Raw genomic sequence first — 24,520 nt, 5'->3', positions numbered from 1 at the left:
GAGAGCTCCTGCCTTGCCAGAACCTAGGGTTGACCTCTAGCACCAGGAATCAATGAATAAGGTGAATGAGCAGAGAAGGATGCCCAGAAAGTAGCTGCTAATGCTACTTGGAAACTAACATTTTCTAAGTGCTCACACACACACACACACACACACACACACACACACACACACACACACACACATACACCACATATACACACAGCAACTGTGTCACCGCCGCCTGGATCTCATGAAGGTCTCAGATGTGACCCAAGTGGCTGAGCACATGCTTTGCGTTCTCGAGGTCCTGGGTTCCAGTTCTGCTCGAGCACTACATGTCCCCACCCTCACAGTCCAAAGTGGCCCTTCGACCTCCTGCGCCTCCTCCCACCTTAAGATAACTTTGACAAGAACCAGCAAAGCTCACATACACTGAAAGTTTCTGGGGCCCAGAAGCTCACAAGGAGCATGTTTAGGGAGCACCACGGCCCTGGCTTGTGTAAGTCGGCCCCCAGCCAAGTCAGCCAGAAACGCACTTGCGGCCATGTGCTAAGGGCATGGCCCCGAAGCGCCTTGACCAGAGCAGGGCACTGCGGCCTTTTCTGTGAAGGGCAAGTTCTGTGGCAACCTCTGGTCTCTGCCTTATCGTGGAGGGTCAGGCAAGACGGCTTTTCCGGCCTCTAGCAGAGGGTCCTGTGAGCCGGTGGGCTGGAGAGTCTCATTGGCCCAGAGTGTTCTGGACTAGTCAGCACTGAAAATCCAACACCAAAGACAAGGGAAGCCAGTTCCTAGGGCAGAGGCCCAGGGTTATGTATCCCGCTCGAAAATACAATGAAGCTCCTTACTGCGATCAAGATGAAGATGTAGGTTGTTGAGAGGGTTAGTAGGCAAATTAGTATCCCTTCTTTCAGAAGTGAGTGGATGGGCATCATTTCTTTTAATAATTCTGAACAGATGGGACATCTTCCTCTCTTTTTAGTTAATTTTTAGGTTCTGGGGTCACACCTAGCCGTGGTCAGGGGTTACTCCTGTCTCTGTGCTCAGAAATCACTCCTGGCAGGACTTATGATGCCCTGGGATGCCAGGGATTGAACTTGGACTGGTCCCGGGCAAGGCAAACCCCCTACCCACTGTACCCTCACTCCAACTTCAGACACTGGCCCGGGGGCTTTGGGCACTAGAGCACCTTTGGAAGTGGAGGGAAACCTGATAAGAGTCTTTAGCTAGCAGGAAGGCGTGTTTCCTTTGAGTTGTGGACACAGGCAAAAACCAGGGCTCTCTGTCTTCGCAAAACCAGTAAAGTGACTGCTCATGTGTAGAGAAAAGACGGGCACGAGCTTACACAAATACCACCAGCGTGCTATTTTTATGAGATACATTTCTATCTATTTCGAACATGTAGGTCAGACTGACATATTGGGAGCAGCAGCCGAGAATGCCTGTTTTGCAAACACACCAAGTTTTTAAAAAAAAAACAAACCCTGTCACACATAATGCTTCCAGTCATTTTTAGTGAGTAATTGAGGAAATTTCAAATCTGGCCCTACTGGGGTTTAAAACTATATTCTCAATGACATGTACTGCTACTACAAGGAATGGGATGAATCAGAACCAGTCAGAGAACAGACACAAACCCAAGACAGTCAAACTCATTGGAATTTTCAGTGCTAGGGCTCGAACCCAGGGCTGCACTGTTTGTGCACTTTTTATTTTATTGACCACTCACAGCAGAAAGTTATCCCGCATGGGGCCGAAGCAATAGCACAGCAGGTAGGGCGTTTGCCTTGCATGTGGCCGATTCCCAGCATCCCATATGGTCCCCTGAGCACTGCCAGGGGTAATTTCTGAGTGCAGAGCTAGGAGTAACCCCTGTACATCGCCAAGTGTGACCCCCAAAAAAAAAAGTTGTCCCACAGATTTCAAGCAATCTGTATGCAGATCAAGAGAGCGCTGGCTTCTGGAAACACTGCCTTCTGCTTCTCTTTAACAATTTTTCCCAGGAGAGCGTACAGACACAGCCCCCTTCTTGTTCTCTTTCAAAGGGCTCCTTTGAAAGCCTGTCAGAGGAATCTACTCTGATGAAGATTCCGTGGAAGGCCAAAATTCATTTTCAATCATTTTTATTCATCACTTCAATATTTTTCACCCACCCCTTTCGCTTTTCAGATCATTTCCTCCACTCTTGGTTATTCATCCTACCGTTAAATTCGAACTATGAACCCTCTGCTTCTCACTCTCCAAGCAGCGACACTGCCAGCATCTGCATCTGAGATGTGGCCACATCTTGTCTCCTCCTCCCTCAGGACCCATCCTTGGGCCAGAACGATAGCACAGTGGGGAGGGCGTTTGCCTTGCACGCGGCCAACCCGGGTTCGATTCCCAGCATCCTATATGATCCCCCGAGCAACGTCAGGAGTAATTCCTGAGTGCATGAGCCAGGAGTAACCCCTGTGCATCCCCGGGTATGACCCAAAAAGCTAAAAAACGAAAACAAAACAAAATACAACCCGTCCTTTTCTCCTGGCCAATGACCCATGGTGAGGATAAACACCAGGATGACAAGGACCCCCTGCCCGCCTCAGCTGCCCAGAGCAGGCCCGGCCCCCATCTTGCTGTCCTACTGGGAGCAAATTTGGGAAGTAGATGCCACATCTGCCTTGAGCCTCCATGGCTCCGGGTAAGCAGGACCTTGACCCAGAGAAACAAATCCGGCCCTCATGGATGGAAAAGCTTCTCCGGGGCCCTTGGGCGTTGTCCCTATACAAGCACCGCTCGGGACCTCTGGACACCAGCCCTGAAGTCACCCTGAGACTATGCTGAGGGGCTCGTCATTCCCATGCAGGGACCCAGTGACACTGTCTGCAAGTGTGGAGCAGAGAGAATTACCGCCCACAACCAGGGCCCAGGACAGGGGCAGGGACTGGCTGTAGTGACAGACGCTGGGCAGTCAGGGGCAAACTGACGGTGGAAAGTGGGGTCCCTGAGTTAATGGATTCGTTTATTTGCTTGTTTTTTGTTTATCTGTTTTGGCGGCCACACCCAGGAATGCTCAGGGGTTACCCCTAGCCTGGCAACCCTGTGGGATGCCAAGGATCAAACCCAGGTCAGCTGTGTGCAGGGCAAAGGCCCTCCTTGCTGTACTATCACTCTGGCACCTAATGAGTTAACTTCTTTTAAAGGTTAAAAGTTTTGTTTGTTTCTTTGCTTTTTGGGTCACACCCGGAGATGCTCAGGGGTTACTCCTGCCTCTGCTCTCAGGAACTATTCCTGGTGGTGCTTGAGGGACCATATGGGATGTAGGGGATTGAACTTGGGTCAGCCACATGTAAGGCAAATGCCTTCCCCACTGTACTATCACTCCGACCCCAAAGGTTAAAAAGTTTGAAAACAAATTGTACCTAAAGAAAGAGAAATGCCAGTAGCTTAAGTGATTTAGAGAGAGGCTTAGGGTGAAATTTGAATAATGAAAGTCAAAGTTGGAAAGAAAAAGCTCAGCATGAGGACCCGAGAGATAGCACAGGGGTTAAGACTCTTGCCTTACATGCAGTCGACCCGGGTTCGATCCCTGGCATCCTCAACGGTCCCCTGATGCTCACCAGGAGTGATTCCAGAATGCAGAGCCAGGAGTCAGCCCTGGGAAAACCACACCTCTTCCTGCACCCCAGCTCCCAGCCCAGGCAGCCTTCAGCTTGGCCTGAGAACATCCCAGATCTCGGGGGAAGCAGAGGTCAAAGCAGGAGACAGGAAACACCTCCCCCCTGGGGACCAAAGGGACTTGAAAAAATAATTTATCTCAGTGTCACTCAAATAACTCAGTCAGTCCACAATGTGTTGTAATGGTGCGGTACTGAATTCCTTATTTTGTTCATTTAGAAGGAGAACATGCCCATAAAGTGCAAATTACACCCCAGTGCACAGAGCAGAGGAAGGCCTTGAACTTGAAACTGGTTCCCATCAGATGCTGTCACCTCATTAAGGGGAAAAGATAAACAAAACAATGTTCAATCTGCTTGACACTTGTTACTAAGACACCTATAGGAACAAGTTATCTTGCCCAAGAAGGGCCTACAACCATTTGATCAAACTGGGGTGTTCCATGTTCCATATGTGTGTGTACACACACACACACACACACACACACACACACACACACACACACACACACATATATATATATATAGAGAGAGAGAGAGATCCATATACATATATATATGGATCCATGGTACTTACTGGTAAAGGCACACACACACACACACACACACACACACACACACACACGCATATCTCATCATCATCATTCCATTGATCATGGAATTTCTCGAGTGGTCTCAGTAACGTCTCCATTCATTACTGGGAACTTGCCAGGCTCTCCCATGTGGGCAGGAAACTCTCGGTAGCTTGCCAGGTTCTCCCAGAGGGAGAACTAGGCTTTAAGATGTCAAAATAACCAAGCTTCCGGGAGCTTGGTTTTATAGTCTCTGGATGTTGGCCGTTGGTGGGATTACACGGCGGCCGGGGGCAGTCCCTAGGTGTGACTGCCTAGCTACTGGAACAGGGGGAATCTGGGCAGAAGAGGCCCAGTCCCGATCCGAGCAGGCTTGGAGGTCTCAGTTCTGGGTCCCACACACCTGGGCTCCTCTGCCGGTTCCTTTATGCATGAGACTCATCTGAACGTGTGGAGAGGGGCCTTGAGCACGGCTGTGGCTAGGCTCTGGGGTCTTCGGCTGCTGGGAGCTCTGCTCAGGGTGGGGAGAGAAACTGAAGCCCACCCTCTCTGAGGGGCCCCAGGGAAGACAGCCAGGCATGGGGGCAAGAAACCCTCTGCCACATATATACGTATGCATAAATATATATGTATGTGTATATATATATATATATACATATATATATATATATATATATATATGGTTTAGGGGTGATATCCAGTGGTGTTTAGGGGATACTCCCGGCACAGTTCTCAGATGCTGCTTTTGGTGGTTCTCAGGGGAACCCAGGAGTACTGGGGATAAAACCCGGGCTTCTTGCTCCACACTGACCCTCAGTACCACTGGGAGTAGTGGCCCCTGAGCACTGAGTCTGGAGTAGCACCCCAGCAGCCCTGGCCCCAAACAAGAAACAAACTCTTATTTAAAGTAAGAACCAGTACATCACAGGTGCCCAGGGAGGCTGGTTTTGCACCACTACTCCACGCTCCCTTTCCTTAACCACTGTGTGCACTGCAGTGACATACATTTGATGGAACAGTGCCCCCCAGAGGCCGCTGGGAATGCAGCCGAGCTCGCGGCAGCGAGACCGGGAAAGGAGCGGGAAGCCTCCTTTCACTCTCCTGGGTGTCGGCAGCTGCTCCCGCTAGGGCTGGGCCTGGAGGCTGCCCGGGGGAAACAGGGAAACCCGCATGCCTGGACCCTACCCTGGCCCCAGCGCTTAGGGGACGCTCTCTTCTCCCTGCCCTGCGCCAGCTTCCCTGCGCTGTCTGTCCCTCCGTCGCTCCACACGTGTGCCTCTCCCATCACAGGACTGTCCTCTGGGTGCCTCGGACCGGCCAGCTCGTGCCCGAGATTTGAGAGTTGAGCGGTGCCCCCTCTCCTGAGCACGACGCCCAGTTCCCAGGAGACGGAGCTGCCAGGCTGGTGGAGGATGGAGTTGAGCCCTCCCTAGGGCGGCCAGAGGGAGCGGTAGGGGATGTGTGTGTGTGTATGTATGTGTGTGTGTGTGATGTGTGTGTATGTGAGAGTGTGTATAAATGTGTGTGAGTGTGTGTATGAATGTGTCTGTATGTGTGTATGAGTGTGTATGAACATGTGTCTCTGTGTGTAAGTGTGTATGAATATGTGTCTGTATGTGTGAGTGTGTGAGTGTATGAATTATGTGTCTGTATGTGTGTGTGAGTGTGTGAGAGAGTGTGTATGAATATGTGTCTGTGAGGATGTATGTGTAAGAGTGTGTATGAATATGTGTCTGTGAGTATGTGTGTGAGTGTGAGTATGTGAGTGTATGAGTATGTGTGTGAGTGTGTGTTTGTGAGAGTGTGTGTGAGTGTGTGAAAGAATATATGTGTATGTGTCTATGAGTATGAATGAGAGTGTGTGTATGTGAGTGTTTAAGTATGTGTGTGAGTGAGAGCGTGTATGAGTATGTGCGTGGAAGTGTGTGTGTAAGTGTGTGAGTGTGTGTGAATATTCGTATGCGTGTGAGTTTGTGAGTATGTGTTTGAGTATACGTGTGTATGTGTGTCTATGTGTATGTGTGTCTATGTGTGTCTGAGTGTCTCTGTGAGTATGTGGGTGCGGGTGTTTGTGTTCCCAGAGGAGGAACCAGGATGAGCATCACAGGACACAAAACAAGTTGCCCTCTCCTCGGGGACAGTGGGAGGGGCCTCAAAGCATCTCCATTCTAATGACAAGGAGCTGATGCTTATGGTGTTTACCCAGCCCTGTTCACAAGCTAAGGGCATCACTGGCACCCGCTCCTGCCACCCTCACAACTTCCTGTGAAGTGTATAAGCCTGTTGCCACGTCCCACCTTCCCTGGGGCTGAGGACACTGGCGGTGAGCTCCCGGTCATTTCTCCCAGCTTTCCAGTCCCGTTTTCTCTCTGCTGTGAGAGACGGAATCCACCCAGAGCAGCTGGAGGGCCGTGCGGTAGCAGGGCTCCCACCCCGGGCTCCCACACGTACAGCATGCACCTCGCCTGTGAATCATTCCCCACCCAGGAGCCTGGGGCGGCCTGCAGGATGGAATGAGGCCAACACGGCCTATTTTAAAATCCAGCTGTGGCCACCCACGGGGACAGAGCAGGATACGGTGGCCGGCACAGAAGAAGCCCCAGGTTTGCTTGGAAAACGTCACTGTCTGACATAATCTCAAACGCACTGCTGTAGAGATGAGCGAACAGCATGAGCGAGAGGGCGTGTGGCCACTGTGCTCACCAGAGTCCGTGACCCCCTCAGAGAGTGTTGGGATCAAGCCCGAGATATCAGCTCCTGGGTGAAATGTCACACAGGGCGGGGGGGGGGGATCTCTGCCCAGAGCTTCACAGACCGACATCAGAGTGTCGGCCAGAGCTGCCCCCGAGGCTCAGGGACCTCTCCGAGTCCACTGGTTGCCGGCCACATCCAGTTCTCTGCAGGTGTAGGACGGGGACCCCCTTCTTCCTGCTAGCTCTCTGCTGGAGGCAGCTCTCAGCATCTCCAGGAGGCAATGCTCTAGCACGTGGCCTCAGCACAGCTGTCAGCGTCCTGCACTCAGCCCTCGCTGCCAGGGGCTCTGAAAGGGAGAGTGGGGTTGGGTCAGGCCCTTCCTCAACGCCCACCGTGTCTTCTAACAGGACCAAATCTCAACGATGGGTCTAGAGATCATCGGGGTAAAATCTACTCATGGCGCCCCCCGCTGGGGGAAGGAGGGAATTCAGGACCGGGACAAGAAAGGGGTCTATGGAATCCTGTGCCCCCTGGGATCAATGACACCCACACAACAGTGTGTGTGTGCATGGAGGCAGAATTCTGCTCAAGAAGGCGAGAGAGAATGAAGAGAACAATTTTGCAGAGTGAGACTTTGAACTGAGCATGGCCTCGGAGGGAAGAGACAGTATCCCCTGGAACGGCCTTAGCAACTCAATCCTGGACAAATGGAGAGGTTCAATTTTCATAGACTCTTGGGGAAAAGTTTCAGCAGAGACAGGAGGGAACCAGCACTGCTAAATATTACGATATGCTCAAAAAAAAGCCTGTGGTGAACATCAAATCAACATCTAGGTCAGGAGAACAGAAACAGAAACGTAGGTGGGTATGTATCTGTGCATCATAATAAATCAAGACAATGAGGAAAATGAGTTATTGATAAACGACACTTGGGTAATTACATGGCAATTTAGGAAAACAGCAGATGTATGGTTTCTACCATGTATCACAGTTAAGAATGGCTAAGTGGGGGGCTGGAGTGATAGCACAGCGGGTAGGGCGTTTGCCTTGCACAATGCTGACCCGGGTTCAAATCCCAGCATCCCATATGGTCCCCTGAGCACTGCCAGGAGTAATTCCTGAGTGCAGAGTCAGGAGTAACCCCTGTGCATGGCCGGGTGTGACCCCAAAAAAAGCAAAAATAAAAATAAATAAATAAATAAAAGAAATAAAAAAGAATGGCTAAGTGGAAATTGAAAATTGATATAAGTAAGTCTCAGGTTCGGGGAAGATGGTACTGGTGAGCACTGTTTTTTTTTTTTTTTTTTTGCTTTTGGGATTACACCCAGCGATGCTCAGAGGTTACTCCTGGCTCTGCACTCGGGAATCACTCCTGGTCGTGCTCAGGGGGACCATATGGGATTCCAGGGATCAAACCCGGGCCGGCCGCACGCAAGGCAAATGCCCTACTTCCTGTACTATCACTCTGGCCCTAGTGTTTACATTTTTAATGAAACAGTCACTTGGAAAAACCTTTAGCTGAAAGCAACTTGGCAAACTGTCCTTCGAATTAGTACTGCATCCCAGGAATGCTTGTTTTTAGCAAGATTCCAAAGGGGGAAAATGTCCTGGTCCCAAGTATGATATATGTTTGTTACTTACTTACTGGTGTTTGGGTCACACCCAGTGCTGCTCGGGACTTCCTCCCAACTCTGTGCTCGGGAGGTGGGGAGCCTCACGGCAGGGCTTGGGGGACCATACACAGTGCCTGAAATTGAACCAGGGTGGGCCAAGTGCAAGGAAAGTGCCCTAATCCCTACGCTATCTGTCTCTCAGCCCTAACCCTGTGCTATCTCTCAGTCCTAACCCTGCGCTATCTCTCAGCCCTAACCTTGTGCTATCTCTCTGGCCCCAGCACTCCACTTTCTATGGAAAAATGAAAAATGTGTGGCTAAGGATGTGGCTCAGAAATGGAGCACAAGATCTGGGTTCAGTCCTGGGGACTCCCACACCCAAACCCTGGCACATGCACACACACACACACACACACACACACACATACACGAGCACACAGAGTTTGTGACAACCTGCTCCATCAACTTTCTCGCCATCACTTTCCCCATAGCACATGCTTACGCCACAGGTGACTCACGATGAAAGACTCACCTCTAACCTCTAACCCCCAGGACACATATGTATTTAGTTTCTTTGTATTAAGTTACCCAGATTCAAAGGCACAAACCAATACCTTTATGTTTCATTTTGTGTGTGTGTGTGTGTGTGTGTGTGTGTGTGATGCTGGTGATGGAATCCAGGGCTTAAGGCACGTGCTCTCCCACTCAGCTCTATGCCTGACGAACACACCATGTGTTTCAGACGAACTGCTGCATGGGTGCAGATCACAGCACCTGCAAACACAGGTCGCCATGGCAGGGAAAGTAAACATCAGTGTGACACTTGTGAGTGTGTGACTGTCATCAAGCCTGTCCCTGGCTGTCACAGCACCATACCATACCTCTCTGGGAGATATGATAATCCAACTCTATCCCTAACCCTAACCCAATCCTTAACTTAACCCTAACCAACCCTAAGCTTAAGCTAACCCTAACCCTAACCCTAACCCTAACCCTAACCCTAACCCTAACCCTAACCCTAACCCTAACCCTAACTTCCCTGGGAGAGAGATAAGTCAATCCTAACCCTACCCTAACCAAGTGCTTATCCTACCCCTAGCCCAATCCCAAACCTCATAGGAGAGATAGGTGCCAACCAAACTCTAATCCTAATCCTAACCAAGTGCTTAACCTAATCCTAACCCTAACCCAAACCTCCCTGGGAGACAGATGCTAACCTATCTCTAATTCTAACCCTAACCAAGTGTTTAATGTAATCCTAACCCTAACCTCCCTGGAAGAGACAGAAGAAAACCCAAACTCTAATCCTAAACCCAGCCAAACACTCTAACCCTTAACCCTTAATCTAACCCTAACCCCAACCCTAACTATGAAACCCTATCTTAGCTCCAACCCTAACCTCAACCCAACCCTAACCCTAATCCTTGACCCTAAGCCCATCCCCTAAGCTAGGAAACAGCAGTAGAGACCCTGGTGACCCTGTTGAGTGTCCTGCCTCAAGATAAACCCTATCACGCTAAACCCCATCATGCCCATTTCCCGGCCCACTGCAGGCGTAAGCCTGCAATTAATGCTAGAGTTTGTGCGAGTTGGTCTGTGGTGTCTGAGATGGAACACGGGCTCTCACGCATGTGAGGCTTATAGTCTACCACCAAGACGCATCTCAGTCCTCACAGCTCTTGTTGTTGCTATTATAGTTATTGCAATTATTATTAGTCTTCAGGCCATACCCAGCTATGTTTGGGGTTTCTCCTGGCTCAGTGCTTGGGGGTCCTGCCCTGCGGTATTTTGGCAACCACGCAGTGCCAGGGGACGGACACCAAGGTTCCTATATGCAAGGTCTGTGCTGCAGCCCTCGTAGCCATCTCCTCTGCCCCCTTCTCATTATTACTTTTTTTTTTTTTTTTGCTTTTTGGGTCACACCCTGCAATGCACAGGGGTTACTCCTGGCTCTGCACTCAGGAATCACTCCTGGCGGTGCTCAGGGGACCATATGGGATGCTGGGAATCGAACTCGGGTTGGCCGCGTGCAAAGCAAATGCCCTACCCGCTGTGCTATCGCTCCAGCGCTCTTTATTACTTTAACTCTTCCTAGGACCGCAGCCCTTTGGGTGATGGGGATCACCCAGTGCATGTCTGCACAGATGACCGAGACCAGGCCCTCATGCTTGCCTGCATGCTTTCCCAGCCATGTCCTGTGTCCTATCTCTCTGGGATCCCCTGCCTTGAGGCTGTCAGAAGCCCCTCTGCACATGTGGCATCACCAGGGTCTGAACTCACAATTTTGTGCTCACCAGTCCACTGGACCAGCTTCTGCCTTCCCTAAAGACCTTGTTCCTATACAACGAACCACACTGAGGACCTCCTCTGGTATTCTGGGCACATCTGTCGTTAGTTTCCTTGCGGCATTAAGTTTTATAGGCCCAAGTGGGGTGGTGGTGGTGGTGCGGGTGAGCCAGTGTCATCTCGCAGCCTATTCCCATACACTGACTCGGAACTCTTCCTCCTTCTAGTCAACGCAGCTGCGACGTTACATAATTTCCCCTGAGATCGTTCTTTTAACTAACGAAGTCATTGACTTTTGAAAATACATCTTTTCTGGTACCTCTTTTCTCTAGTGACTCACAAATAAGTAGGTGTTGCCTGTCATTACTGAGACAGAATCAAGCAACCACCTCCATCTGGAGTAAGTGAGAAGCGATCTCCAACGAGCTGCACAGCAAACCTCCCACACCGCGCACGGGGGCTTGGAAACGTTAGAAACCTGGGGGCCAGGGAGGTGGCTCGAAGGGCCAGAGCACCACAGGCTTTGCATGTGGGAACCCCAGTGCATGGTCCTCCAAGCACTGCTAGGAGTGACCCCCGGAGCACTGAGATGGAAATAGAACCCCAGCACCGAAGGTCTAGCCAAAAAACAACAAACAAAATTAATATTAAAATTAACCTGCCTTCAGCAGTGTTTCTGTCTGTGCTGCTTCCAAGAGAATTTAGCTACAACCTCTTCTAGCTCTGCTATTTTCCACAGATCATTTGCATTGGTGAGATATGCACCAAGAGGGGGTGGGGTAGGGCAATAATGATCCTTGGACACACCAACCAAGCTTCAATCCCCAGCATCCCAGAGGGTCCCCAGAGCATCAACAGGAGAAATTCCTGAGTGCGGAACCAGGAGTAACCCCTGGGCATCTCCTAAAAAACAAACCAAACAGACAACAAAAAAAAGATATGAAAAAATTCCAATATCAAAATATTGGAATTTTGTTTCGGGGCTGGGGGGGGGGGGAACCACACCCAGGTATGCTCAGGGGCCACTCCCTGCTCTGTGCTCTGAGGCTGATCCCAGTGGGGTCTGACGGAGCTCGTGGTGCCCAGGATCAAATCTGAGCCTCCTCCATCAAGGCACATGCTCCAGCCCACTGAACTCTCCCGGGCCCCTGGTGGGTCGCTTTAAGCAATTTAACTTAAGCAATTAAACAATTAGTTTTTTTTCCTTTTTTTTTTTTAAAAAAAAGACTCAAAACAGGCTCTTCACTATGCAATTCACGAAAATTCTAGGCTAGGTACAGCGTGATTTTAAATACTGTTAAAACATTTACAACTATTTGTATTCGTGTCATGGGTATTTAGATTTTAGATATCCTGCTAATTATAATGGCCTCATACTATCATTAAATATCATCCCAAGGCATAATCTGTGCTTAACAGTGAGAGTTTTTTTTCCTTTAATTTGTATTTTGTGTAGTCTCTTCATAGCTTCCATAAAAAAAAAAAAACTGGAGAGGGTGGGAGGGAGTGACTTCTTGCTTGTTTGAATAGACCATCACTGAGAACGTGGCTGAGAACTCAGCGGTCAGGGTGAGGGCTTCCCCTGAAGGTTTTCCGCAGGGGGACCACGCCCAGGTATGCTCGAGGCTTACTCCTGGCTCTGCGCTCAGGGATCACTTCTGGTAGGCTCGGGGACCAGACGGGGTGATGCTCAAACCTGGGGTTTGTACCCGGACGGGCTGCATGGCAGGCAAGTGTCTTCCCCTGGCAGTATCTCCCCAGCCCTGAGCCCACTGTTGAGGAGACACCATCCAGCCCCAGGGACTCCCACAGCCGGCAGTCAGCCGCCCGGGATATTCAGCTGGTCAGCGTTAGGGCAAACCCGGGGGGAGGTGGGTGGGGGAGCGGCGGGGAGGGTCCAGCTGCAACGAGGAGACTCAGCTGGGTTCCAGCTGAGCACAAACGGCTGAGGGTCTGGACAGCCTTGCCCAACCTCGGAGACACGGACAGGGCCTGCAGCTCCGGCCTGGCCACTCCATCCCCCATCGCAAGTCAGCCCGACTCTGGTCACCGCCCACAATCAATCCTCTCAACTCTCAGGATGCCCTGAAGGTCTTCACCGTGTTCTGAAGTCAGCAGAGTTGGGACAGAGTTCCTGCATCCGGGAGCCCTATAGATGCACTTTGGTTCGTGCAGTAACTTCCCACACAAGGCGCAGGGCCCTGTGCCATGCCCTGGTGTCAGGCCGTAATGCCCGTCCAGGCTGAAGGCTGGTGGCGCCGTCACCTATCTCCTCCCTTTGAGTCTTATTTATTTATAGGTTTTTGGGGGGTGTCACACCTGGCTGTGCTCAGGGATCACTCCTGAGAGCTCTCGGGGAAGGGGTGCACAGAACCGAACCTGGGTTCACTGTGCACAAGGCAAGTTCCGGCCCCATGGGCGCTTTCTCTCTCTCTGGGCCACTGTCACCCTGTGAAACACAGACAGCCCTTCATGACTCCACGGTCTCCATGACATCCTCTTTAGGAGACACGGGGGGAGCAGAAGCCCGGGGGGCCTGTGTGTGCTGGTGTTCTGGGCCCCTCACACTGCGTCACCCACGACACCATCATCACATGCAGCTGTGTGGCCTCTAGTGTCTGCAAATTTTCCTTCACAACACCAATTCCGCATGGGGGTGGGGGTAACCCCTGTCACGGCACTTGTGTGTGTCCCCCACCAGCCACGGCTCTGATGGGGCCACAGAAGGAGAAGTAGAAACTCTGGCCACATCACAGGATGTCCCCGGGCTGGAGTCATATGACAGGGATGACATTTGCCTTGTGTCCCATCCCCCAAAACCTGGGTGCGACCCCTGGCACTGCATATGGCTTCTGGATCACTGACAAGGGTCACTCCTGAGCAAGCACAGAGTCAGGAATAGCCCCTGAGGGCCACTGGCGATGCCCCTTCCAATTTAATTTAATTTGTTGTTGTTGTTGTTGATGGGCTGGAGCGGTAGCGCAGCGGGTAGGGCGTTCGCCTTGCACGCAGCCAACCCAAGTTCGATTCCTCTACCCCTCTCAGAGAGCCTGGCAAGCTACTGAGAGTATCTCTCCCGCACAGCAGAGCCTGGCAAGCTACCCATGGCATATTCGATATGCTAAAAACAGTGACAACAAGTCTCACGATGGAGACGTTACTGGTGCCCGCTCGAGCAAATCGATGAGCAACGGGATGACAGTGACTGTAGGATGACATTACTTTGTCCTTTCCCTCCTTGCCACAAGTAGCTTGTCCCGGTTTTACCCAGAATTTAGGCTTACCCCAGTCACACCCATCAAGGTGGTCCCGAATCTCTCCCATCCCTTTGTTTAGCTATAATCACTTCTCCATACTCTCTTCCCCCAAAGAGTTAATCCTCGGCTTTCCTTTAATCTGACTCTGCTAATTTGCAAGGTCAGACCTTCCTAGGATACTGAATTTATATTATATAAGTTAATATTGCCTTTCTCCTCTTCTTGTGCCTTTTGAATAATTTACTTTAAAGCTATGTCTGTTTTGTATAGACACAAGAAGACATTATTATGTTTTTATAACTTGGGAATTAATTGGCCTCGAATATTATTCCCTCCCGGGCATCTGCTTTCTCCACTTAAGCCACAGTTGCCCTCAGTTCCTAGCACCCCAAAGTAGGGTCCCCGACGTGGGACGGGAAGGATCCAGGGCAAGCGGTGAGTTATGTGCTACCCTGGCATCGAGACGGGCCTGGCCAAAGTGCCTAATTCTTAACTATAAGTTAAGAGCTTGATCATAGACAAATGCTGTCATGATCCAATAGTAATTATGAGACTGGGACCCTGCCAGGGATAGGAAAGACTGATCTGGCCTGAGCACTGTAGTCTGAGATTGAGATGGCCCCAGGAGAGCAATTCTATAAGCTTTAATGCATCTCTTATTGTGTCCATACAAAATAATTAATATTATGAATTCTTATATGTTTGCTGGCTGAGGAGAAGAGAAACTCACTCATGGGACTCCGCCCTTGGGTGGATCCTCCTATGGAAAGAGAATTAAGTCCTAGGAGAAGCATCCCCTAAGGGAAAGGACCTTACCCTATTGATGGTGACCACACCTATGTGTACGCCCCAACCCCCCTCATGCTGTGGAGATTTAACTAGGCTGTAAGAGTGGGTTGGGGGGCCAGATCCATGGGGGCCAGATCCAGGAGAGCGGGAGAGAAGCGGAGAGAGAGAATGAAATAAACGGATCGAGCAACCAGCTTGGCCTTCTTCCTTCTTCCTCCCATCGCCTGCCTTTGACCGACAGCACACACAGCGGTTCCGGGGCACCGGACGTGGGCGGTGAGACAGAGCTGCCCGGAGAGCCTGCGAGTGCGCTCGCCCCTCGGTGTTCTTTAGTTTTTTACAAGTGACAGTTGTTGTTGTTTGTTTGTTTGTTTGTTTGTTTGTGGGACACACCTGACAGTGCTCAGGGATCACTCCTCACTCTGCATGCAGGAATCACTTCCTGGCGGTGCTCGGGGGGACCCTAGGGGTTGCCGGGGACTGAGCCTATGCAAGGCAAACAAACGCCTTCCCCTGCTGTACTGCTGCTCCGGCCCTGTGTCTTCAACTTAATTTTAAAAACAGAGCCGGCCTGAAGGGGTTCTGCTGCCTCTGTCCCCCTCAGATCAGAGAATGTCGCTTCTTCCCTGACCTATTTCTTCCGAAGAACCCAGTTGGGTGGGCACTTTGGAGCTGCCCCCATCAGCGACAGAGAGAGGCCAGGGACAGCTCCTCCCAAGCATGCTTCCCCTCTTTTCTGCAGGCTCTCCGGCCCCCAGAGGCTGAGGGTCATTCCACAGCGGTGACAGCGTCCTTCACCGCCCAGTGCAAGAGCCTCCGCGAGGGCTGAGCCTCGCGGTCAGGGCCTGATGTAAGGAGGTGGGGAGCCGGGAGGGACGGGGAAGAGACACGCCTCTGTGAGGACACCAGGCATGGGATTAGAGGGAACAGCCCCGGAAGTGAACCTCCCTTTCTGCTCAGGGCAGGCTATCCTCAAGAGAGTTCCGAAGGCCAAAAACATCCTCACGGAGGAGAAATCTCCAGGCCTGGACACCTCCCAGCTCAGTGCCCGACTCCGACCACCAGGGGGCAGGTGAGCGCCTCGGTCCGGCCCCTGCAGCGGGCATCCCTTCCTTCCTGCGCGCTTCCTCCTTCAGGAGGTCCCAGCAGTGACTAGGTCCACGAAGATAGGGGGCGAGGCAATACGTAGGCGGCTAGGTAGATTGCATAAAATGCAAAGCTTGATTTTCTATTTGTCAACCGGAAGCTCTTTTATGTTTGAAAATCCTAATTTCAAGGGAGTGGAACGTCCAACGGGGACAAATGCTTGGCCCTAGATGAGAGAAATGAAAATGCCAGCAAAGAAGAGAAATGAGGTGGGGGGAGCAAGAAAGGAGATGTCGGGGTAACGCAGGGGTGGTGGTCAGGGGCCTTGGGCTCATCTGGGCTGTAGAGACGAGATATCCGTACAGATCTGAACCACTAGACCCGACACGACTGGAAGCCTGGGACCCGAGCTACAATAATGATGTTTAAAAATGTGTGTGCGGGGAGGGCGTTTCTTTGCCTTGCACGTGGCTGACCCGGGTTCGATCCCCAGCATCCCATAGGATCTCCTAAGACCTGCCAGGAGTGATTCCTGAATGCAGAGCCAGGAGTAAGCCCTGAGCATTGCTGGGTGTGACCCCAAAAGACAAATATGTATGAGTCCCGCAGACCGTCTGGGGGAGGGGGAGGGAACCTAAGGATGGGGAGGTCACTGGTGGTGGACCCAGAGTTCAGAAATCACTGTGCGTGACTTTGTACAGCATGGAGGCCCTGATGAAAAGATTTCAAAGTCCTGATTTCATTGGCTACTATGTGTCAAGCCGAAGACAAAGTGGGCCAGAACGATACCACAACGGGGAAGGTGTCTGCCTTACACTCAGCCGAACAGGGTTTGATCTCCAGCATCCCATGTGGTCCCCCGAGCACCGCCAAGCGTAATTCCTGAGTGCAGAGTCAGGAGTGACCCCTGAGCATCGCTGGGTGCGACCCAAAAAGCAAAAAAACAAAAACAAACAAACAAAAAACAACAACAAAAAACCCCCGAACAAACAAATCAGGCGAACTTCAAGGATTCAAGTCCCTGGACCACAATTTGCGCTGCCACTACTCTTGAGATGTCCAGGAAGCCGCCGACACGGAGGGACCCTCGGCGTCCCGCTGCCCCCATGTCACGGCCAGAGATAGCACGTGGGCTGGAGGACGGTGCACACATAAGAGTGAGGCCCGACGCTCAGCCCACATGGCCTCCTGGGGGGAAGGGGCCGTTCCACATGACGGCTTTTCCAGATAATTGAATTTTAAATGCGGAAACTTGTTTTCCTTTTAACCTCCCGTAATGGAAATCTTTGGAAAGCACATTACACGCTCCTGTGGCTCCTTAAACGGCGAGCGGGATATAATTTAACCTTTCCTTGATGTTTCTAGGTCATCACGGCGATCACCGCGGGCTCTGGAGACAGCCCCCTCCGCGGCCCCCGAGACCGATGAGGAGGCTCTAACTGGCCGCCCTTCCTTTCCGCCCTCGCCCGCATCACTACCTGCAGCCGCTGCTCCAGGCAACGGCCTGCTAGCAGCCTCCTGACGCTGCTGAAAATCCGCTGGAATCTAGGAGGAATTCCAGGTTGCCATGGGTGACCAGAGTCTGAGCCGGCAGAGATGCCTCCATCTCACCCGGGTGCTTCCGGCCAGGCGCCTGGTGGTCAGCTTAGCTGCCCGGCACGAGATTCTTTTTTTTTTCTCCTTTTTTTTCTTTTTTGGGTCACACCTGGTGGTGCACAGGGGTTACTCCTGGCTCTGCACGCAGGAATTACTCCTGGCGGTGCTCAGGGTACCATATGGGATGCCAGGAATTGAACCCGGGTTGGCCGAGTGCAAGGCAAATGCCCTACCCGCTACTTCAGCCCCACGAGATTCTTCTGTACACGGGCAGCCAGGGGCCTGAGCCCCCACGGCCTGCTCACCTGGATCCTCTTCTGCGATCGCAGAAACGTTTCATACCCCAGGAATGCCAAGACGGGCTCCGTCACTGCACACACACACTCACATGCTTTCCAAATGGGGGGTGTCCAGGCCGTGCAGGACCCCCGCCTGGTCACCCGAGTTCCTGAGCTGAAGGTGATTTGCCTCGCCGTCTTTTTCTGTTCTCCAGACCCAAAGGCCTTTCAGGCTGTGACCGCCCGGGGCTTACAGCACTCAGGAGGCGGAGGAAGCTCGAAGCTTCCCTTGGTTGAGTGTCTGCCGTTTGCTAAGCCAACTCATGGCTGCACCCTTTCAGTCACTAATGAACACCCCGAGTCTGACGCTCCCCTGCCCGCAGTCTGGGCCCAATAGGCAGGTCTGGAGCAAGACTCATGTCTCAGTGAGTTCTGAGGCTCTGCTCACGTTTATTATTTTTATTTTATTAATTTAATTTAAAAAATTGGGGGGTTTGGGGGCCTCACCCTGTGAGGCTCAGGGGTTATTTTTGGCACTCAAGAATTATTCCTGGTGGGCTTGGCAGACTACAGGGAATGCCAGGGATCGAACCTGGGTCGGCTATGTGCAAGGCAAAGGCCCTACCCACTGTACTAGCTCTCTGGCCTCATGTTCATTGTTAATTTATAGGTGTATGACTACAGATGGCAGTGCTCAGGGCTTGCTTACTCCCAGTTCTGGGCTCAGTCCTCACTCCTGATGAGGTTTAAGGGCTATAGGTGGTGCCGGGGATGGAACCTGGGTTGGCCACATACAAGATCTGCACCCTATTCCTCATACCACTTCCTCTCTGGCCCCTGTTCAGGTTTATGAACATACAAAAATAAATAAATTAATAAATGACCTCAAAACAAAAAACAAGAGAAAAAAAAAACTAAGCCCATTCAAGCTTCACCTCCTGGAAAATACATTTTAAATAAAACATGGGCCCTTTTTACTTTTCAGAAAAGGCTACTTGTTTTTGTTTTGGTGTGTGGGTTGTGTTTTTAATTAATTCCACATTTTGTTACCATTTTGGAACAATCTGTCCTCGGGGAACAGATCTGGTTTACTTATAGAAAGCAAACCGGGAGGGAGTGAGGGTCTGGGGTTACAAAGCATTTCTTGTAGGAACTAATATATATATATATATATTTTAAAAGCTTCCCAGTTTTCTCTTCATAAAACAGAAGTCCACAGAATGTTCCAGAAAATCCCATCTCTCCCAGGGTAGGTGTGCCAGAGCTGGCAAACAAATGCCTTCTTCTATGGCTGCAAGATGGGGTTTGTAGGTGACGTCAGACATGGCCAACATCCCTCCCCCTTCCAGAATGTTCTCTAGAAGCTCACTAGCTCCACTCAAAAATAACACGGTTTCTCAGAACTGCTTAGGGAGCAGGATAAAAATTGCAGTCCTTCGGAGGAGAGGCAAGCGAAGCGATCACTGCGGAACAGGGAGGTTCGCCTCAGAGCTGGATCCGGGCTGCAGAGAGATGTCCAGCTGGTGGCTGCAGCTCCTTTGTCCTTCCATGGGGATAATCTTCCTAAACGGCCTCCAAGCTCATTTTTTTTTTGGGCTTTTTGGGTCACACCCGGAGATGCTCAGGGGTGACTCCTGGCTCTGCACTCAGGAATCACCCCTGGCGGTGCTCCGGGGACCATATGGGATGCTGGGAATCGAACCTGGGTCGGCTGTATGCAAGGCAAGCGCCCTCCCTGCTGTGCTATCGCTCCAGCCCCTCCAAGCTAATATTTGAAACCAACCGTGACCTTCCCTTCACCCTCTTACAGCTGCTCCTCCCAGCAGTAACACACTCGCCACCTTCCCCGGACCTTTCCGGAGCGTGAGTCTCCCTCAGGAGGTGGCGGAGATGGACTGGCCTCAGCCAACAGGACTGGACTCACCGCTGTGGAGGTGACTGGCCCCGGATATGGGTGGCGGCAGAGCTCTGTCTGAGGTGAGGCGGACGGGCCAGGGATGGCCCCCGTCTTCGTTCTCTCTGGACACGCGTCTGCCCACAGGGGTTTCCCTGTTTGGTTAGGTTTTCCAGGTGATGCTGGGCAGTGCTAGAAGCTTCTACCAGCTCTGTGCTCACTGAGGGGTGCTGGGAATCGAACCCGCTGAGGTCTCTCTCCACCCGTACTAGCCCTTTCTCTCAGATGAGTCCTCCGCTGCACCACAGGACTGCTAAGTCTAACACATCGCATCTGCCATGGCGCAATTCCACATCAGGTCTCCTTCTGAGGAGGCGGGGGGATCGACCGATGAACAGGGGGGCTGCGGAGAGACACCACTCAAGCCCTCATCTCCTCTAAGGAAGTTCTGATTCCAAAACCACTGTGTTTATCTTGAGATCAGAGAAACAGCTCAGGGCTAAAGGCTCTTCCCTTGCCTGCCACTGACCCTGGTTCGAGCCCCAATACCCCAAACCCCACCAGGAGTGATTCCTGAGCACAGAGCCAGGAGTCAGCCCTGAGGACGTGTGGGTGTGAGCCCAATCTGGAAACAGAGACTGCAGTAAGGGCCGGAGAGACAGCACGAGGCCGAGGCACTTGCCCGGCAGGCAGCTAAGGTGGGCCCGTGGCTTAAAACCAGGAGCGGCTCAAACCCCAAACAGGGAAAGGGGAGCTGGACGCTAGCACAGCAGGCAGGACGCTCACCGTGCAGGCCTCCCACCCGGGGTCAGTCTCCAGCCTCACCCCAGCCCTATCAGAAGTGATCCCAGAAAACAGGAGTGAGCCCTGAGCCCCACTGGGTTGGGCACCGAAAGCAAAATAAATCAAAGGAGACGCAGCAAGAGAGAGACGAGAGAGAGAGAGAGAGAGAGAGAGAGAGAGAGAGAGAGAGAGAGAGAGAGAGAGAGAGAGAGAGAGAGAGAGAGAGAGAGAGAGAATGAGAGAGAGAGTAGATGGGTTAAGACACTTGCCTTGCATATGGCTGACCTGATTTGATGCCAGGCACCACCTAAGGACCCTATGATGTAGGCAGGTAGATAGGGAAAGGGGAAAGGCCCTTGGCAATGAAACTAATCTAAGTCTCCGGGAAGGGGAATCTTAAGACTGATCTACCTTGTGGACTCAGAAAACAACAGACTGGGTAAGACCATCAGCAAACCCTGAGGATAATGGACCCCTCCCCATGAAATTCCTCAAACTCTCAGACCTCTCCCTTAATCTGATTAAAAGCCATCACCACTCCCAACCTCCCTGGTAACCTCCTTAGCAATGGACTTTTACCTGGAAAGAAGCCCCACGTGGGGGCAGGTTGAAGAAACCCTATAAAGGCCACCTTGAACAAAGGAAGCGCGCGCATATGCTGCCCAAGCCCGTGTGTTGCTTGTGCCCGCGTGGCTGAGCACATGCGGTGCCCGAGCACATGTGTCGCCCGCATCTCCCCTCTTGAGATGTGTACTTTCATGCTTTCATACTTCTGTGTCTAAAGCTCGGATATGTGTAGGGGCTCTCTCCCTCCTTGGAGAAGCCCGCGTTCTCTCTTGAGCGCGTAACTCTTACTCTTCTCTCTCCCTCTTATCCCTTCCTCCTTCCCTCAAAAAAACCTCTAAATAAAATCTGTTTACTTCACTGCTTGTCTACTCCTGAAATTCTTTACGGCGAGCGAGACAAGAACCCAGTAACCCTGGTCCCGGGTGATAGAGGCGGTTGGGGAGAAAGTGACCGTCCTTCTCCTCCCCTTTTCACATAAGTCACCCGTGGGGCCCACCGACATCACCCCGAGCACCACCAGGGGTCACTCCCGAGTAGGGCCCAGAGGACTCAGGGTGCCCCTCCGCGTGCAGCCTGCAAACCCCAAAGGGCTCATCTCCTTCTCTTCCTCCCGTGACTTCTACATAGCCCTGAGCTGTGGGGAGCCAGATCTCAGGTCCCACCCCCCCAGTTCTTCCATGTTTCCTTAAGACCAACTCATGGGGTGTGGGGTGTGGGGGTGTACTGGGGGGCTTCCCTCCCAGAGCCCAGCGACGTGCCTCTCAGCGAGACCCACACTGCAGTCAAGGAGAAGTCCTCCCTCTGCCTCCGAAAACTTCCGTGCCCTGACCCTAGTTCCTCCTGCCCTCCAGACTCAGTGCTCCGGGCTGTGCAGCCTGGAGACCCCCGGACTGGCTAATTCCTAGAAACAGCCGACGACAGCTCCGGGAGAGTGTGCTTGGAGCGACCAGCCCATCCAGAGCCCGCCCAGAGCCCCACCGCCCCCCGCCCACCCCCCCATCAGCACCACGGCCTCCATCACCCTCACAAGCCAAGTTCATTTCGTTTCCGGCCGTAGCAGCAGCAGTGAACATGCCAGCCCTAGTGGGGCCCGCGTGGAGCCCCCCCTCCAACCCCGCGCCCCTACTCACCTGGCCCCGCTGACGTCCACCCCGACCATCAGCTGCCCGTTCAGGGACAGGATCTCGTCCCGCAGCCGGATCTTGCCGCTCCTCCCGGCCGGGCTGTTCTTCCGCAGCTCGGTCACCCAGATGCAGCCCACGTCCAGCACGGGCCCCGGCGGCGGCTTCCTCTTCTTGCCCGTCCGGCGCTTGTCCCCGTAGTCGCCGAACACGGGGATGTTCCCGAAGCTGAGGCCCACGGCGTCGGCGTCGCCGGGCTCCCGGGCCAGGTACACGGTGCAGATCTCCATCTCCGGGGGGCTGGGCTCAGGGGGCGCCGGCGCGCACGCGCACTCGTCCACGGCGAAGTTCAGCTGGATGTACTCCTGCAGCTTGCGGACGGCTGCCTGGCACAGCCGCTGCTCGGGGCCCGCCCCGCCCTCCCGCGGGCTGCCCTGCAGCCACTGGCACAGGAGGGGCAGGTGGCGCGCGGCATTGTCCTGCGTGATGGGCATGGTGCTCAGTCCCGCGCCCCTGCATCACGAGACCACCCGCCGCTGCCGGGGGCCGGGCCCCGCCACGCCCCGCAGGCCTGGGCCGCCGCACTGGCCAGCATCCGCTCGGCCCGGCAGGCGCGCCAGGCTGGCAGGCCAGCCCATGGGTTCTCTGCTGGCGACGGGGCTGGCAAGGGGGAGAGGGTGCGACGGGCACAGCCCTGGGCAGATGGACAGCAACCGCCGGAGGGCTCAGCACCTGGGCGGGTTCACTTCAGCGCCTGGGGCCACGCGAGGGGCCGGGATGAGGGTCCCTCCCGGCAGCGCTGGCAGGAGCGTCTCTGATTCGTTCACACCTAGGAGAGGAAAAGACAAAGACAAAAACCAGTCACAACCCCGAGGCTCCAACTTCCAGTAACCGTCCTCTGGGCGACACAAGAACCGAGTTCACACTTTTGTTTCTTATTAGCCCACGTGGAGCAGTGCCCAGTGCTGACTTCTGGCTCTGCCTTAGGGACTGCTCCTGGCAGGGCTCGGGGGATCATGTGGGGTGCCAGGGATTGAACCCGGGCTGGCTGTGTGCAAGACCAGCACCTAACTCAATGTAGCATCACTCTGGCCCCCAAGTTTGATTTTGGTCCGAAGTAGGTGTCCATTCCCTGCTAGCCAGGGTGTGTCCCTCCACCCTGGCCTGGAGTGATGGCACAGCGGGTAGGGCGTTTGCCTTACATGAAGCTGACCCAGGTTCGATTCCTCCATCCCTCTCGGAAAGCCCTGCAAGCTACTGAGAGTATCCTGCCTGCACAGCAGTTTCTGGCATCTACCCGTGGCATATTTGATATGCCAAAAACAGTAACAAACAGGTCTCACAATGGAGACGTTACTGGTGCCCGCTCGAGCAAATCAATGAACAATGGGATGACAGTGCTACAGTGCTACCTTGAACATACAGATACACACACATCTACACAAATACACACAAGAAAGGAAATACCTACAGAAAGATATAGCTATAGATACACAACGTAAAGAGACACAAAGACACAGACATACACATAACACAGGAACACACATACACACAGGCACAGACATGTAAGGTCCTGGGATGGAGCTCAGGGGCAGAATGTGTGCAGGTTTGATTCCTCACATCACCAAAAACAAACACAACGACAACAACAGAAAACTGGACACACAACACAAAGACACAGACACACTCAGACACAGACACAGATACCAGACATACACAGAAATAAGACAGATACACGGACCCGGTTACACACGAAGACTCGCCAACACACATCCTCTTGCCTCTAACGGGAACTCTCGGGCCTTCCCGCCTTCCCCATGCAGGGCACGTCCCTGAGCAGCCAGGGCTGGGGCACACTGGGCAGAAGAGCATCTCTGTGCACACACCGTCAGAGTCGCATCAACCTGCAGGTGTGTGAGAGACTGCTGGGGGGAGGGAAAGGTATAGGGGACCCTGGGGAAGTGGACGCCTGGGTCCGTGGGCCCTGACCCTCCCAGTCACAAAGCCCGGAAGGGGATGGATTCCAGAATGGAGCAATTTGGAGGCCACAGAGAGAGGGCCAGTGAATGAAGCTGTGGTTAGCCCGGGGCGGGCTCAGCCCTCCTTCCATCCTTTTCCCACTTACTCAGAGCAACGCTGGCCCCCTGCACCCCACAGCTTTGGTCAAAACTGACCTCTACTTAGCCAACCCCGAAGCGACCACCTCCAGGGAACCCCGACATCCTGCAACCTGCAGAGAGAGGGGGGTGTTTGCCCCGGGCAGCAGGTATCAGTCCTGTCCCCACTGAGTTTGGACCATCAGAAGGCCCTCTGTGAAAGGTTAGCTGCACCTATTACCCATTCTCCTCC

General features: G+C 52.9%; 1 protein-coding gene across 5 annotated transcripts in view; it reads right to left on the bottom strand.

The window, feature by feature from the left end:
• PDZD2 (PDZ domain containing 2) overlaps positions 1-24,520 on the bottom strand; it is a 411,092-nt gene that overhangs the window by 245,892 nt on the left and 140,680 nt on the right. For all 5 annotated transcript variants that reach the window (XM_055146291.1, XM_055146455.1, XM_055146226.1 and 2 more), the window contains one exon: positions 22,181-23,000. In XM_055146291.1, the coding sequence (XP_055002266.1) occupies positions 22,181-22,665 (485 nt within the window). In that variant the 5' untranslated portion in view covers positions 22,666-23,000. The remainder of the gene's footprint in view (positions 1-22,180; positions 23,001-24,520) is intronic.

The sequence above is a fragment of the Sorex araneus genome, chromosome 1 (genome assembly GCF_027595985.1).
Source record: "Sorex araneus isolate mSorAra2 chromosome 1, mSorAra2.pri, whole genome shotgun sequence".
In the NCBI taxonomy this organism is placed as follows: Eukaryota; Metazoa; Chordata; class Mammalia; order Eulipotyphla; family Soricidae; genus Sorex; species Sorex araneus.
The sequence above is the reverse complement of the archived record's forward strand: the minus strand, read 5'-3'. Positions and strand labels throughout refer to the sequence as shown.